The 16,098-nt window shown below is 42.5% G+C and overlaps 1 protein-coding gene across 6 annotated transcripts in view; it reads right to left on the bottom strand.

Annotated features, from left to right (window-relative positions):
• The window catches only part of GRIA2 (glutamate ionotropic receptor AMPA type subunit 2), a 341,569-nt gene that overhangs the window by 236,806 nt on the left and 88,665 nt on the right, over positions 1–16,098 (bottom strand). For all 6 annotated transcript variants that reach the window (XR_012232424.1, XM_073576524.1, XM_073576517.1 and 3 more), the window contains exon 3: positions 7,487–7,726. Coding sequence is in view for 5 of the 6 variants with exons in the window: in XM_073576524.1 (XP_073432625.1) it covers positions 7,487–7,726 (240 nt within the window). In the remaining variant the exon portion in view is untranslated. The remainder of the gene's footprint in view (positions 1–7,486; positions 7,727–16,098) is intronic.

The following is a 16,098-nucleotide window of genomic DNA, read 5'->3' as shown; positions in this document are numbered from 1 at the left end:
AAAACATGGCTCCTTTATTTTTTTTTTGTGTATTACTGGTCCCCCTTAAAAAATGCAGATGTGAATATGCCAATAGACTAAAATGGTAACACAAAATGGATAGAACATGCACAGGAAACATAGGCTTCTGAATGAGGCCTTCCTAGAAATAGGAAGTATTGATAAATATGTCCCAATTTATTTAGCAACTTCTCATACACAATCTGTAAGTATTGGTAATAGATTCATCACACCCAATCTACTATTCAGGAGCGTAACGTCCTTAAGAACAGGCTATAAATAGTTAATCCATTTCGTTAATATGGAAGCTGCAAGCTAAAATAAATCTATTAAATGTAACCTTTTAGAAAATGTATTCCATTAATGTCGGGCCATTTCATTTAAACATCTTGACTGATCATGTATAGACTGACATCTGTGAATAAACAAATGCATTGCTGAGAATATTGCACTTCATTTCCATCATGGCCTCAGTTAAGTTATTCTGTCACTGCTGTATTTGCTGCTGATTTATTGCTTTTGTATGATTACGCAGGGAGAATTTCCCCTTCACCTTCCAGATGACCATTATTCATTCTTGTGTTTTCACGCATTAGAGAAAATCAAAGCTTGACAATTTAATAAAATAAAATGTGAGTTTTTAAAGTCTAACATAAGTTCACCTTCATTGAACCTATGCTAATAGATTAAATTAAGAAATCATATAGGTAACAATTCTCTAATGGGCGCTGTCTCAGTCCATCGGATGACATAGTTCTATATAAAAGACCTGCTTCACCTAGCATGGCTGTATGTAGGAGATTATTCAGCAGCAATTGACGACCCCTGCGGAATCTAATACGGCAAACACAACTGGGACTCCTGGTGCTGGGGCATGGTGCTCTGCTGGATTTAATGTATCCAGGTGTTCTGCAGTGGAAGTATTTGACGCACATCATAATATAGCCATGTGCGGGGCCCGAATGGCCATTGGGCAAATGCCAGATGGGCTAGTCTACCGTATCAGTGGCCATCACATTGCATTTAAAGGGGATCTGTCACCCCATTTTAGCCCTATCAGATGCTGGCACCGCCATCAGGGGCTTATCTACAGCATTCTGTAATGCTGTAGATAAGCCCCCAATGTAACCTGAAAGATAAGAAAAAAGAGTTAGATTATACTCACCCCAGCGTTTGGTCCGGTCCGATGGGTGTCGCCGTCCGATCCGGCGCCTCCCATCTTTATACGATGATGTCCTCCTCCTTGATTCTCCCTCGGCTCCTGTGCAGGCATACTTTCTCTGCCCTGTTGATGGCAGAGCAGAGTACTGCAGTGCTCAGGCGCCGGACCTCTTTGACCTTTCTCGGCACCTGCGCACGTCAGTACTTTACTCTGCCCTCAACATGCTGTAGATAAGCCCCTGATGGCAATGGCCGCAGCTTATAGGGCCAAATTGGGGTGACAGATTTCCCTTTAAAAAGCCGATAATGTTAACAGCTGGAGTGGGCTAGACAGCCATCAACTCCCGACAGACTGCAGGCTGCTTCCAGATGGCAAATTTAAAAGAAAAGCAAAATGAATGACTTCAATGATCGTGAACATCACTGGATCTATACAGTATACACATATATTGTCTGCAGAGCACTGGTGATATTACCATTAAATGGTCAGTGTATGGTGGTAATGTCAGTATTGGTACTGTGGTTTTCATTAATGCTCAGTATGGTGATATCATTACTACATTATATGTAATGGTAATATTAGGTTATGGTATTATTTGATATTACCGGTATTTGATATTGTCTATTTTATTGCAATACTGTTGCTGCTATTGGTCTTGGTCATGTTTGTTAAAAGGATTGTTAACCCCTGAGTAAACTATTGGCAAGTACTAGCGTTAGCATTCGGTTCCATTTACCTATTCCAGTTTGTGATTTCCATACTTGCAGTCACGTGCAGAATGAATAAGAACAATGAGCTAAGTGACTGAGACTTTAGTAAGCTCATGACCACAAGTATGGAAATCACATGTCAATTAGGTGGCAGCTGCTGTATCTGGAAGCAGAGCCAAATTCTAATGATATGTATATTACTCTCCATTAGTATTTGGTGGGCTGCACTATTACTTGCCAAAAATGTATTCAGGGGAGTACAACCCCTTTATGATCAGTATGAGGTTTAATGTCAGTATATGGTGGTGTTATGTAGCCATGGTATGAAGGAGAGCATGGCTAATGAAATCAATTATTAACCTTACATAAGCTAGTAATATATGTGGTGTAGCAAGATGGCGTCTACATCCTGGAACTACGCCCTGGAAAACCTTGGAATGTGAGGGGGATACACAGAAGACCATATATGGAATAAACCTAGCACAGGCTTAAAATATGGCTGCTGAGAAGCTGTGCAACACTCATGATCTTTTGTTTTTACTAATAAAGTTCAGTTCTGTGCCAGAACTTGCCGAGAGAGGAGAACACATCTGACCCTGTGTCCGATGTCTTTCTTTTATGCATGCACTTGGCTCATATTTACGTATCAGGTCAGGGGCAAGCAATCACGAATATCTCACCTTAAGAGATTACCCCAACAATGGCATAGTTCAGGGGCTGAGATATCAATGGTGCAACTGCACAGGGGTCCAAGAAGTAAGGGAGTCTATTTCTTCCTCCAAAACAGGTGGAATGGTGCATTATAATGAGCTATTGGATGCATAGGGCCTATAAAGATGTTCTTGCACAGTGGCCCTCTTCTGTCTGTGTCAAGCAGTTGGGTAGCAGTATTATTTAATCTTATATGGTAGTATTATTGCCAATATTGGTCTTGGGGCAGATTTTGATTTCCTCCAGGCAGCACAGTTTTGCTAAGGGCTCGTTCACGAGCATGAAACACAGCCGGGTACTTTCAGAAGTTTCATTGGATAGCACTCAGACCAGTGTTATATTATGGGGCAGTGCAGATGTGTGATTTGGCAACAGAAAAAAATCATAGCATGCTGTGAGTGACTCTGGAATTCAGGTCAGTATAACCATAAAATTTTATGGGTGCATGTGAAACCTCAAACTGCACTTAGATTTCATCCGAGTGAAATGAGACATCGGCAGACTCAAGACTATGCGGAAGATGAAGAAATTAAGATCTCAGCATTCTCCACACCTGTGATACAATTCTCTCATGCAAGAAAATCGGATCACAGTAAGATGACACTCGGACCAAACTCTGACAGAGTTTTAGCCGAGTGTCAATAGCATAATTGACCCAATTCTCTCGCATGAGAGAATCTACAGTCCTCTCTGCAGCCTTATAGTTACCTCCATCTGGGGAAGGGGAGCAGCATAGGTCTGTGTGCTGTCAAAATGCCAGGGTTGAATTTCAGTCCCAGTCCGACACTAGCAATATGTACATTGGTGATTGAACGTTTGAAAAATCCTTCACAATTTTCCATATTTCTGCATAAATTTGACCTTAAATCTACATCTGAGTTCCATAAAAGTAGTAAAATATAAAGAAAACCAACTCAAACAAGTGAGACAAAAATATTAGACTTTGACATTTTTCAATGAAAAAAAATTATCCAATATCATGTCTGTGAGTGGCAAAACTATGTGAACCCTTGCTTTCAGTATCTTGTGACACTTTTATGCTAATAATCTTTATCTGATGTTTAATATTTTTGCTCTTAGGAAATGCATACCTGTACTTTCCGGTATGTATATTCTAGTTCCGGGCCTTCCATTATAATATCATTGCTGCTTTGCAGAATGCAGATGTTTATTCTCCTTTTCTCCTGTCGTCTGCCAGCTCCAGACCTACTGAACACTGAATGCCTCAGTAGGCCAACTATTAAAATGCCAGACAGCACCCTGGGGTGGAGATAAGGTGTACGGACTCCCACCCACACTATGGTTGTCCACAAAAAAAATCAACCCTTAAAAAGGCAGATTAACCCCTCTCAACACAGCGTGCTGGAGCAAACTTCTTGGTTTCAATTCAATGAAGCCAACAGCCTCAGCTAAACATATCTCCCCTCCAGCACCTTGTTTGTCAGTAACTTTGTCACAGTATATACATTTTTAAATGCTTTCATCTGTCTGTTGATGTTGATATTCTGCTGTTTACAGTCTCTAATAAAATTAATCAATTCCTAAAATGGATGTGCACATATTTTCTTCCCTACCACGTTCTTCTTCTACACATTGAAATACAGTTCTTGTAGGGTTGATGTAGCACCCCGCTAGTATTGTCCATTGTGCCCACTCTCTTTTACTAGTCAGTATCTGGGGTGACCCAATTTGTGTAGCAATAACTAACTGCATTTACATATTTCTGGCAATATTTGATTATTCCTGCACATCAGCTTGGTGGAATATTAGCCCTTTCCTCCCTACCAAACAGCTTCAACTCTGTATTGTTAGTGGATTTTCTCCCATGAACTGCTCGCTTCAGATCCTTCCACAACTTGCAGTAACATGGAAAATTCTGAAAGATTCGCAAACTTTCAAGTATGACTGAAAGTGACCTTATCCAAACACTTCTACTACTGAACATGGCCACTGATGCATCCACTCACATTTCAGTCTACTGTATATTAGTCGTTACAGTAGTTCAAGCTTGCCATTTATGCCCAATGGTACTTTTGAAGGGCAACCAACACATCGGAAGAATGTTTTTGTTGTGGAAAGATCATTTGAGGATGAAAGATCTTTCACCACAGTAAAAGATCATATTTGGCTAGCGGACGGAAAAAAATCCAATATCGCTGACATTGTTCTAGATGGTCAGCTACAAGGATCATTCATTTGCAAATTTCACAAAAAACTCAGTGTGATTAAAATTATCCATTTTTATCCTTGTATTCTAATGTTTATGGTCATTTCTAGGTAATTGGTATTTACTGTATGTGATTTACTAAAATACTAGAGTGAGTATAACAAAAGTTCATCTTTTATCTTGTTGAAATTCAAACTCCAAAAGCTTACATGTATTTAATGACTGGCACATCTACACACTAAAAAGTTCTAAAAAAATTCCTGTTTAGAAATCAATATTAAGTTTCCACGTTTCTTCTACAAGAAAATCCAGATGACCACTGCTTGTTGTAAATGTGTAACACACTCTATCATGAAGAATAAAGAATTCATGATTCCAGTGAAATATTTTTTCACTTTTTTCCATAAAGTATGTGAGTAAATAGGATCTTATAATGATACTAACATTATTTAATTCAATTATGGAGGTCATTTTTGGAAAAGTGATATCAGGAAAAGCGGCCATATTGGTTTCCACTTCTGAATTATCTTCTAAGAAACTACATTTTTACTTTTTTAAAAATATCTGTCACGATCCAATAGATACAATATCAACATCTTCGAAGATAAATAAAATAAAACCTAGTTATAAACACTTCTCAAATGTTTGCCTATTGGCATTTATTTAAAGGGAATATCTGGGACTTAGTGTTTAGGCACATTTTTTGTTTTTAACAAAGAGGCAGGTAGTTGGTAGCACAGAGGGGTCATAGACTCATAGACCTCTAATGCCAGAGATTAAGCTACCACTGCTAATGTCACATCTACAGAGCAGTGGCTTCATTTCTGCCCTGCTATGTCGACGGGGCATGGCTTCCGACCTCATTTTGATTGACAGTTGGCTCCCCCAGTTAGGTAGCGGAAATCCAGCTACTGATCAGAATGACGTCAAAGTCCTGGGCAGCTGAATCGCCAGTAAGAGTGGTCTGTGACTGCCGCTCTGTTCCGGTGATGTACGGCGTCGGGCACACCAGACTGGTAGGTAGCAACAACCTGCCTGTTAGTGCTCAGTCACATTTTTTGCTTTACACAAAGTCCCAGATATCCCCTTTAGTAGCCTGTTTAGACAAGCCAATTAATTTTCCAATATGCACAAGATAATCTAATATATAAAACTCAATGTGTGTGTGTGTATGTTTGTATGTATGTACTGTATGTGTGTATGTTCGGGATTGGCATCTGCACCGTTGCAGCTACAACCACAAAATTTTGCACAGTCACACGTCTGGACCCCGAGAGCATCATAGGCTATGTTGTGAGACGAAATTTTAACCCCGCGCATTCCAATTCACCAAACAATTTTGCCCCTAGGTACATAATGGGGAAAAAGTGTATGTATGTATGTGTGTATGTCCGGGATTGGCATCTGCACCGTTGTAGCTATGTTGTAGCGGGCGCAGTCAGGCGCAGCGCTCAATGGGGCGGCAAGCCTTGATCTGTAAAAAGAGAATTAAAATTTTAAAAAATGTTATTCTCACCTTCCGACGGCCTCCGATCTTCTTTCTACGCGCCCGGCCTCGCGGTCCCAGTAAAGCCTTGCGCCTTAGACCGAAGATGACGTCACTCTCGCGAGAGTGCGACGTCATCAGCGGTGTTTTGCGCAATGCATTACTAGGACCGCGAGGCCGGGCGCGTGGAAAGAAGATCGGAGGCTGTCGGAAGGTGAGTATATAACTATTTTTTTTTTAACAGAGACCACGCATACCAGGAAAGGGGGGTGAGGGTGACCATACATACCAGCAAAGGGGGGTGAGGAGATCATGCATACCAGGAAAGGGGGATGACGAGACCATGCATACCAGGAAATAGAGGTGAGGAGGCCACGCATATCTGGAAAGAGGGGTGACGGGACCATGCATACTAGGAAAGGGAGGTGAGGAGGCTATGCATACCAGGAAAGAGGCGAGACGGGACCATGCATACCAGGAAAGGGGGTTGAGGGGACCATGCATACCAGGAAAGGGGGGTGATGGGACCATGCATACCAGGAAAGGGGGGTGAGGGGGACCATGCATACCAGGATTGGGGGGTGAGAGGACCATGCATTCCAGGATTGGAGGGTGAAAGGACCATGTTACCAGGATTGGGGGATGAGGAGTACCATGCATATCAGGATTGGGGGTGAGAGGACCATGCATATCAGGATTGGGGGTGAGGGGACCATGCAAAGCACGAAAGGGGGGTGACGGGACCATGCATACCAGGAAAGGGGGGTGAGGGGGACCATGCATACCAGGAAAGGGGGGTGAGGGGACCATGCTTACCAGGAAAGAGGGGTGAGAGGACCATGCATGCCAGGATTGGAGGGTGAGAGGACCATGCATTCCAGGATTGGGGGGTGAGGGGACCATGCATATCAGGATTGGGGGGGTGAGGGGACCATGCTTACCAGGATAGGGGGTCAGGGGTACCATGCATATCAGGATTGGGGGGTGAGAGGACCATGCATATCAGGATTGGGGGGTGCATTATTGTATTATTATTAAAACTTCATAAATAAACTACATACATATTCTAGAATACCCGATGCATTAGAATCGGGCCACCATCTAGTTACTTTAATATTTTGCTTATTCGCATGATTTCTGTAGTATAAGCTTCAGTCTGCTTCCGACGGTACTGACTTTATAACGTTCATGATTTATCTCTACACAGTAGGTATTTTTCTGCATTTTGCAGTAAACAGATTGAAACTTACCTCTATCACTGTCATAAAGATATGCAAATTTATCCCATTGATAGTATTCAATCAGGCTAAGAAGTGCTCCTTTGAGGTCCGGCCTCATTTGAATAACAAATGGATGAGTACCATCTGTTGGAAAGCTTGGGGTTATGAAGGAGACATGAAGAGTTCCGCAAAATGATGTGATAGTATTTACAGACTTCTTATCATAAAATCCAAAAATAGCAAAGACTCCTCTTGAAAACTGGGAGCAGACTGCAATGGAAAAAAAAACAAGCATCAGTATATATATTCGTCGCACTGAATCTATAAAATTTGCATCATGTGAAGCATAAAACAATGACTGTAATGAGGAGAAGATTTACAGATTGAACATATGTTATCCCCAACATGAAACCATTTTTGTCATGAGCCAAATTGGAATATTGCAGTAGATACCCTTGAGCATAACATTGTTTATTTTCTAAGTTATATTAAAATCCATTGTCTTCAATACACACAAATGATGTACAAATTGCAACGTTTTTCATAATAAAATTAAATTGCAAATGTTGCCTCCATATTATTATTCAGCAGTAATATTGTTAATGAGTGCTCAGATGTCAGACTAATTAGATCTTTAAGATGATTATTTATTTAGAAGCTTAACCTGAGCACAATTAGTACATTTAACCAATTTTTCAGCTCTTTTTTCTTATATATTGTGCACTAATATGTGTGATATACAGTATATTTACTTGGTGTAAAGAAAGTAGAAGACGCAGAAGATAAGTCATGATGAATATAGATGTGACAGAGATGCTTGTTGTTTGGCACAACTCTTTGTGATATCTTTTATCTGACGTTTTCCGTAGGAAAAATAGATTTTAACATACTCTCTAGTCTCACAGGACATAACCTGCTGCTAGAGGTGTGTGGCAGTAACTCATTGGCATCCTTCTCTTGGCCAAGGCATGAATACATCAGGCAAGTGTTAAGGGCCCTTTACACATAGCGATATCGCTAGCGATATCGCTAAAGCGTCACCGATTTTGTGATGCAGCTGCGATATCACTAGCGATATCGCTACATGTGATACCTCCGACCGGCTCCCCCGTTAGTTATCGCTGATCTCGCGAGATCGGCCTGGTCCATTTCTCGTTGTCGGCTTCCTGCTGGCGCCGACGAGCGAGACATGGACGCAGGTGGAAGACGGTCACCCTCGCCGCGTCTGACAGGTGAGTACGACCGCCGACCGCTGCTGCATCGCTAGTGAGATCTGCCTGTTTGGCAGCTCATTAGCGACCATTTAGCGATTCACCAGCGATCCTGACCACGTCATATCGTGGTCAGGATCGCTGGTGCATCACTAAATGTAACAGGGCCTTTAGTTCAAAAGCTATCTCATGTGGCTTTAGGATCTGTTAACACCAGTCAATTCTCTCCTTAATAATGTTCTTTTTTTTATATATAGCGCTAACATATTCCGCAGCGCTTTACAGTTTGCACACATTATCTTCACTGTCCCCGATGGGGCTCACAATCTAAATTCCCTATCAGTATATGTCTTTGGAATGTGGGAGGAAACCGGAGTACCCAGAGGAAACCCATGAAACACGGGGAGAACATACAAACTCCTTGCAGATGTTCTTGGTGGAATTTGAACCCAGGACTCCAGTACAAGGCTGCAGTGCTAACCACGGAGCCACCATGCTCCTTTATTTATAGTGTCATTTTTAGGCCAAAAAAATTATGAAAACAGTTGCCCAGGCAAATCCACTAACATAGTCATGTTCAGGATCCCTTTCTCTGCTACCTTAAATAAAATTTTAAACTTAAACAGATTTTAAATCTTGATTTCAGCACAGTAACTTTAATAGTAGAAAAGTTGAAGTCAAGAACTGGCTTCACACATGTTTTTTTTTTCTTTTTAATTATGTTTTTAATATTTTGGATTTTTTTGCATTTTAATTGCTTTTTTGTTTTGAAAAAAACCCACTGATTTTCCTTTGAACACAACAGGGCAATATACAATTCACAAACTACTTACAGTTTAATTACAATGCTATTTTTTTAATAAAAGCAATGCCTGTTCTTGGGATGGCATGTTTTCCTTATAGGAGAAACTACCAAAAAATGCCCAATATTAATGCTTGTTCTACATAAAGATGAAAAGTGAAAATACGTATCTTTTTTAAAAAGGCAACACAAGAAAAATCTTGTCAAGAAAACAATAAGGTAGACCCTCTGTCAATATATCCAATGTTGTCTTGTGTTTTGGCGCCGAATCAATGCCTGGGAGAAAATGGTGAAAAGCCTGATAACAACTGATGCATTTTTGCACATTAAGTAGTTTCTTACGTACATACAAAAACAGTCCTATTTCCATCAGGGATTTTGAACAGAATCATCAGAGTTTGGTCCATGTCAGTTTTAACCATCAGAGTTTGGTCACAGTGTTAGTTTTTACCATCAGAGTTTCATTAGTTTTTCTCCAACAAAAAAACTATTTGATTGGAGAAGCTTGAAAAATCTTCATCAGTCCATGAAAAATGGACAGCACAAAGATGGCATCTGAGTTCTGCCTGATTTTTTTCACGGATCCATAGACTAACATTGGCAAATTTGATCTGACACTTGGATCAGTATTGTACAAGTTATCATGCTTTTGTGTGAATCACTGAGTCTGAGGAAGTAATTGGATGTGTGAACTACCCCACAGACTCTCATAGATATGAGTGCTACCCATGAACAACATAGTGTCACAGGGATACTGCTTCAGAGTTGGGTCAGACGATCGCAGCGTCTGGTGACACAAACACCTGAGGTAGTTAGTACAACTTCATTGTCCTATTAGCAGTTCTGGCGTTCTTTTCTCTGGTGCTGCAAGGGTTAAACTGCTTAGTTGGGCCACTGGAGTTCTCTGTCTTGGGCTGTATCAGCTATTCTAGGTTTGTTACTCCCGATAGGAATAAGAACCCTCCTTCTTCTCACCTTACCAGTGATAGTTACCACTGTTTAGTTTGGAGTTGAAAGAAGGGGTTCAGTGTTTGGAGTAGGCAGTTAGAGAGTTTTTCAGGAGATTGCTGCGTGGAGTTGGTTTGCATGTTTATCCTTATATTCTCCCATTTGGTTTCTTCCTACCTATCCCTCCTGTTTCCCACTCTGTTTTTTTGTGAGTGCATTTATATGATTATAGTCTTCTTTTATCCCTATCTGTTTATCCTTGTCTATACATGAACCCAGCCCTATGCAACTTAGTCATTAGCCTGGCAGGACACAACACCGTGCAGGACGCTTGGCATTTGCCACAGAACACCAGGATAGGCAAATTTGCCACTGGCGCCCTGTGCTCTTCACAGATGAAAGCAGGTTCACACTGAGCACATGTGACAGACGTGACAGAGTCTGGAGACGCCGTGGAGAGTGATCTGCTCCCTGCAACATCCTTCAGCATGACCAGTTTGGCAGTGGGTCAGTAATGGTGTGGGGTGGTATTTCTTTGTAGGGCCGCACAGTGTTGGACTGTGAGCACAACCCCCATCTGTGGACGTCGGACACTCAGACCATCCTCATGGAGTCGGTTTCTAACCATTTGTGCAGAAAAATGCACATTTGTGGCCTGCTGGAGGTCATTTTGCAGGGCTCTGGCAGTGCTTCTCCTGTTCCTCCTTGCACAAAGGATAAGGTAGCGGTCCTGTTGCCAGGTTGTTGCCCTCCTACGGCCCCCTCCACATCTCCTGGTGTACTGGCCTGTCTCCTGGTAGCGCCTCCAGCCTCTAGACACTACACTGACAGACACAGCAAACCTTTTTGCCACAGCTCGCATTGATGTGCCATCCTGGATGAGCAGCACTACCCGCGCCACTTGTGTGGGTTGTAGAGTCCGTCTCATGCTACCACGAGTGTGAAAGCACAACCAACATTCAAAAGTGACCAAAATATCAGCCAGAAAGCATTGATCATTGGTACTAAGATGTGGTCTGTGGTCCCCACCTGCAGAACCACTCCTTTATTGAGGGAGTCTTGATAATTGCCAATAACTTCCATCTGTTGTCCATTCCATTTGCACAACAGCATGTGAAATTGATTGCCAAACAGTGTTGATTCCTAAGTGGACAGTTTGATTTCACAGAAGTTTGATTTACTTGGGGTTATATTCTGTTGTTTAAGTGTTCCCTTTATATTTTGAGCAGTGTATATATATATATATACACACACATAATTGCATTGAATAATGGTATTTCGCTTTAATTATTGTATTGTTAACGTTGTTACTTATGACTGTTGTGTTTGAAACTGTTCAACTGTAAAGCGCTGCGGAATATGTTGGCGCTATATAAATAAAGATTATTATTATTATTATTATTATGGTCTCTAAGGGTACCGTTACACCTAGCGACTCACCAGCGATCCCGACCAGCGATATGACGCGGTCAGGATCGCTGGTGAATCGCTAGGTGGTCGCTAGTGAGCTGCCACACAGGCAGATCTCACCAGCGACATCGCTGGGGACGGGGATCGCTACTTACCTGTCAGACGCGGCGATCCTGCGTCCTCCCGCCCGGCTCCACACGTCACTCGTCGGCGCCACAGGAAGCGCCGCAGGAAGTGGACGACGAGGAATGGTCCAGCAGCTTCTCGCGCGATCAGCGATAACCAGCGGGGGAGCCGGTCGGAGGTAAGTATCACATGCAGCGATATCGCTAGTAATATCGCTGTAACGTCACAAAATCGGTGACTTTACAGCGATATTGCTAGCGATATCGCAGTGTGTAACGGGGGCTTTAGGCTGTGTTTCCACAATGAATTTTGAGGAGTTTTTGATCCTGTGCACAACAAAAACGTATGTAATCTGTACATGACTGTATCAATAGAGTTTTGCCAAAGCCAAATACCAGGAAGTATCAAAAACAAAGCAGCTTTATTTAAAGCATGACAAACCAAAATGAGACAAAAAGAGTTAAAAGTGAAATGAAAAGACAGAAAGTAACTTAATTTACATAATAAATGCAGAAATGCTGCAGAAAATCTGCAACATCAAAAACTCAACAGCAGATCATTGTGGGAACACAGCCTCATAGAATCATTGAATCGTAGAGTTGGAAGGGACCTCCTGGGCCATCTGGTCCAACCCCCTGCTCAAAGCAGGATTCGCTAAATCATCCCAGTCAGATGTCTGTCCAGCCTCTGTTTGAAGACTTCCATTGAAGGAGAACTCACCACTTCTCGTGGCAGCCTGTTCCACTCATTGATCACTCTAACTGTCAAAAAGTTTTTTCTAATATCTAATCTGTGTCTCCTCCCATTCAGTTTCATCCCATTGCTTCTAGTCTTTCCTTGTGCAAATGAGAATAAAGTTGATCCTTCTACAATGTGACAGCCCTTTAGATATTTGTAGACAGCTATTAAGTCTCCTCTCAGTCTTCTCTTTTGCAAACTAAACATTCCCAAATCCTGCAACCTTTCCTCATAAGACAGGGTTTGCAGACCGGTCACCATTCTGGTCGCTCTTTTCTGAACTTGCTCCAGTTTGTTGATGTCTTTTTTAAAATGTGGTGCCCAAAACTGCCTCAGGAGTGTGTTATGTGTTATTTTTTTCATGGAAGAAGTACCGTATTTTTTGGATTATAAGATGCTCCAGATTATAAAACGCACCCCAAATTTTGAAGAGAAAAATAGGATTTTTTTAATAAAATGGTGGTGCTTCTTATAATCCATGTGTATTATTGCTTACCGGGGGTGGTGACTGCGGTGAAGTAGGGTCCCAGGGTCGCTTCTGGAGAAGGCAGGAGTAGGGTGATGCTGCAGGCCACAGGCTGGGATGAGGTGTTCCGATGTGCGGTGCGCTCCTATGGTTGTCTGGTGCTGCTGTGGGTGTCTGGTGCTGCTAGGGGTATCTGGTGCTGCTACGGGTGTCTGGTGCTGCTACGGGTGTCTGATGCTGCTACAGGTGTCTGGCGCTGCTACAGGTGTCCGGTGCTGCTACGGGTGTTTCCAGTGATTCGAGTGCCCGGAGGTGCTATGAGGGTGTCCGGCGGTGCTGTCTGGTGCTGCAGTGGGTGTCTATGGTGCTGCAGTTGCCCGACGGTGCTACGGGGGTGTCCGGTGCTGATGCAGGTGTCTCCGATGCTGCCGGGGCTCTGCCGACATTTTGGTAAAGGCCAGAGCCCCGGCAGTTCCATGATTTCCTGTGTAGTGGACTGCGGGAAAATGGCGGCCAAGGGCGGCACATGCACAGATGGAGATATTGGCACCAAGATCTCGAGAGATGAGATCTCAGTGCTGAAATGTCATCTCCCGAGAGCTCTATCTGCGCATGCACCTCCCCCGGTGGCCATTTTCCCAAAGTCCACCGCACAGGAAACCATGGAACTGCCGGGGCTCTGGCCTTTCACAAAATGTCAGCAGAGCCCCATCAGTACCAGAGACACCAGCAGCAGCATCGGGCAGCAACGCTGGACACCCCCATAGCACTACTGGGCACCCGCAACACTGCTGGACACCCCCTTATCCCAGCCTGCGGCCTGCAGCAACGGTACCAGAAAGGTATATACGCACTATAAGACGCACCCCCATTTTCCCCAAAAAATTTTTGGGGAAAAAGTGCTACTTATAATCAGAAAAATATGGTACATATGTATCCATACCATCTTTTTACTTGAATTCAAAACAAATTTACAGCAGGCTAGTAAAAACCCTTGACAGCCTACAACTCACTTCACAAGTACTTGATGGCTGTACCAAGACACATAAAGCGCATGCATCTTGTGACAGAGTATCACTAAATCATGATGGTTTTAAAATTTAATAATGTTACGTCAGACATCTTAAGATATCTTCACAAGAAAGTGAAAAGATAAGGAAGAGCATATCTGATTGTATGACATTGTGAAACTCTAAATCTGTTATAGGAAATAAGTGAAGGTAAGTTCCTACATTCAGGGTTTGCTGCGGTTTGGATGTTGCGTATTTATGCAGCGTTAGAAACGCAGCGGCGAGATGAGACAGCATAGTGGATGGGATTTCTAGATATGTCCACTGTGTGTCTATGTACACCTGCATATCACCAGTGGAAACTGAAATGCGGCATGTCTTCCAGATCAGAAGCATGTCAATTTCTCTTGTGTAGACGCTAATCTCTGCAACAGAAATTACCGCATAGAATGTATTGGATGTGGTAAATCCAAATTTACCTATGGTCAATAGAACGCAGCGTTTTGGAAGGAAAGAAAATACGCTGCATCCAAAATGCTGTTGCTTCCTGATCGTGGGCTCTTAGTCTTAGAGATGAGAGGATGGCATTCTTAAAGAGAATGTATTTTGGATAAGTTTCACTATGTATTAAAGAAATTTTGGGGGCTGAGAAGAAACGACTGAGTTCACTCTCTGTGGTGCAGACTGCTGAGTAATGGCAGTGTGTAATGTGTACACTCTCATGATTCCTCTGTATTCACTGTGTGAGTGGGTAGTCATGTGGCCTCAAGTGTGCGATTTGCATTGTTGTAGTCATGAGCCGACTAGACTTTCATCCACTTCTCTCTAATAATATATACATTGAGAGAAGCACCTGAGACTCTAGGTGGCACATAACTGCAACTATACAAATGGCACAAATGAGGTCATATGACTGTCCACTCGCACAAGGAATACGGGGGAATTATGACAGTGTGCACATTGCACACTGCCACGATTTGGCAGTCTGCAGTCACATGGAGTGACTGCAGACTTTTCTTCTCAGACAACAAAAAATATAATTAAAAAAAAAACAATTGAAACCACCAAAATACATACAAGATAGCAATTTTAAACTTTGATTGCTTTAGAATCAGAAAATGAGATCAGCACGCTAGCACCATCTGATCACCATTGTACTTCCACTCATGATCAGCTGCAGATGGCTGAACAGGTTGCTGTGCAATGATATCACACCACTGACTATCAATTAGCACTGAAAATAGTTTATTGAAACGCAGCACTTTTTGGAAGCAAGCTCACGACATATAGCAAGTTGAGAGTTTACTGAAAAATAACATAGAGAACAGGTAATAGTATTGTGATGACACACCATTTGTTCTTGATTAGGCCAGACATTTCTTTCTTCTGTGGGTCAAGACACATAAGCCATTGCTCATATGAGCCTGAACTTTGACTCTTGAATTGATTATTGTGTTGCTATCTGTGGAGAACCGGTACTCTAGGTAATTGAACAACTGATATTTGCTAATATGCTGATTACCCATTGTACCAGGTCATGCAGGTTGTTGATCTGCAAACACTGAAGGATAAACTATGCAAATTGATTTAATACTCGAACAATGAGAGATAACCTCATCCCACCTTCCCCCTGACCTGTGGATGATGGCCTGAAGGACAGTTGTGAACTGTAAAAGGGGAACTGCCTCTGTTCCCAGAGAGAGGCTACAGGATGCCAGCTTATGGGACCATGGCCCTAGCTGGAAGAATACAGATATGTTCTACTGACAATCACTGAACCATCAAAAATGTTGGGAGACTCCAGGTTAGGACATTTAGGTCAACTGGCCACATGCCTCACTGCACTATGTCAGTCTCCACTCTGTGGGTGCTCAACACTAGCAGGGTGCTACTGGTTGGGGAAGTAGGCCCTGGATGACCCAAGGTTGCAG

Source organism: Dendrobates tinctorius, unplaced genomic scaffold, assembly GCF_039654945.1.
Source record: "Dendrobates tinctorius isolate UK_male_01 unplaced genomic scaffold, ASM3965494v1 ptg000008l, whole genome shotgun sequence".
Taxonomy (NCBI): domain Eukaryota; kingdom Metazoa; phylum Chordata; class Amphibia; order Anura; family Dendrobatidae; genus Dendrobates; species Dendrobates tinctorius.
This window is presented reverse-complemented; position numbering and strand designations above follow the sequence as displayed.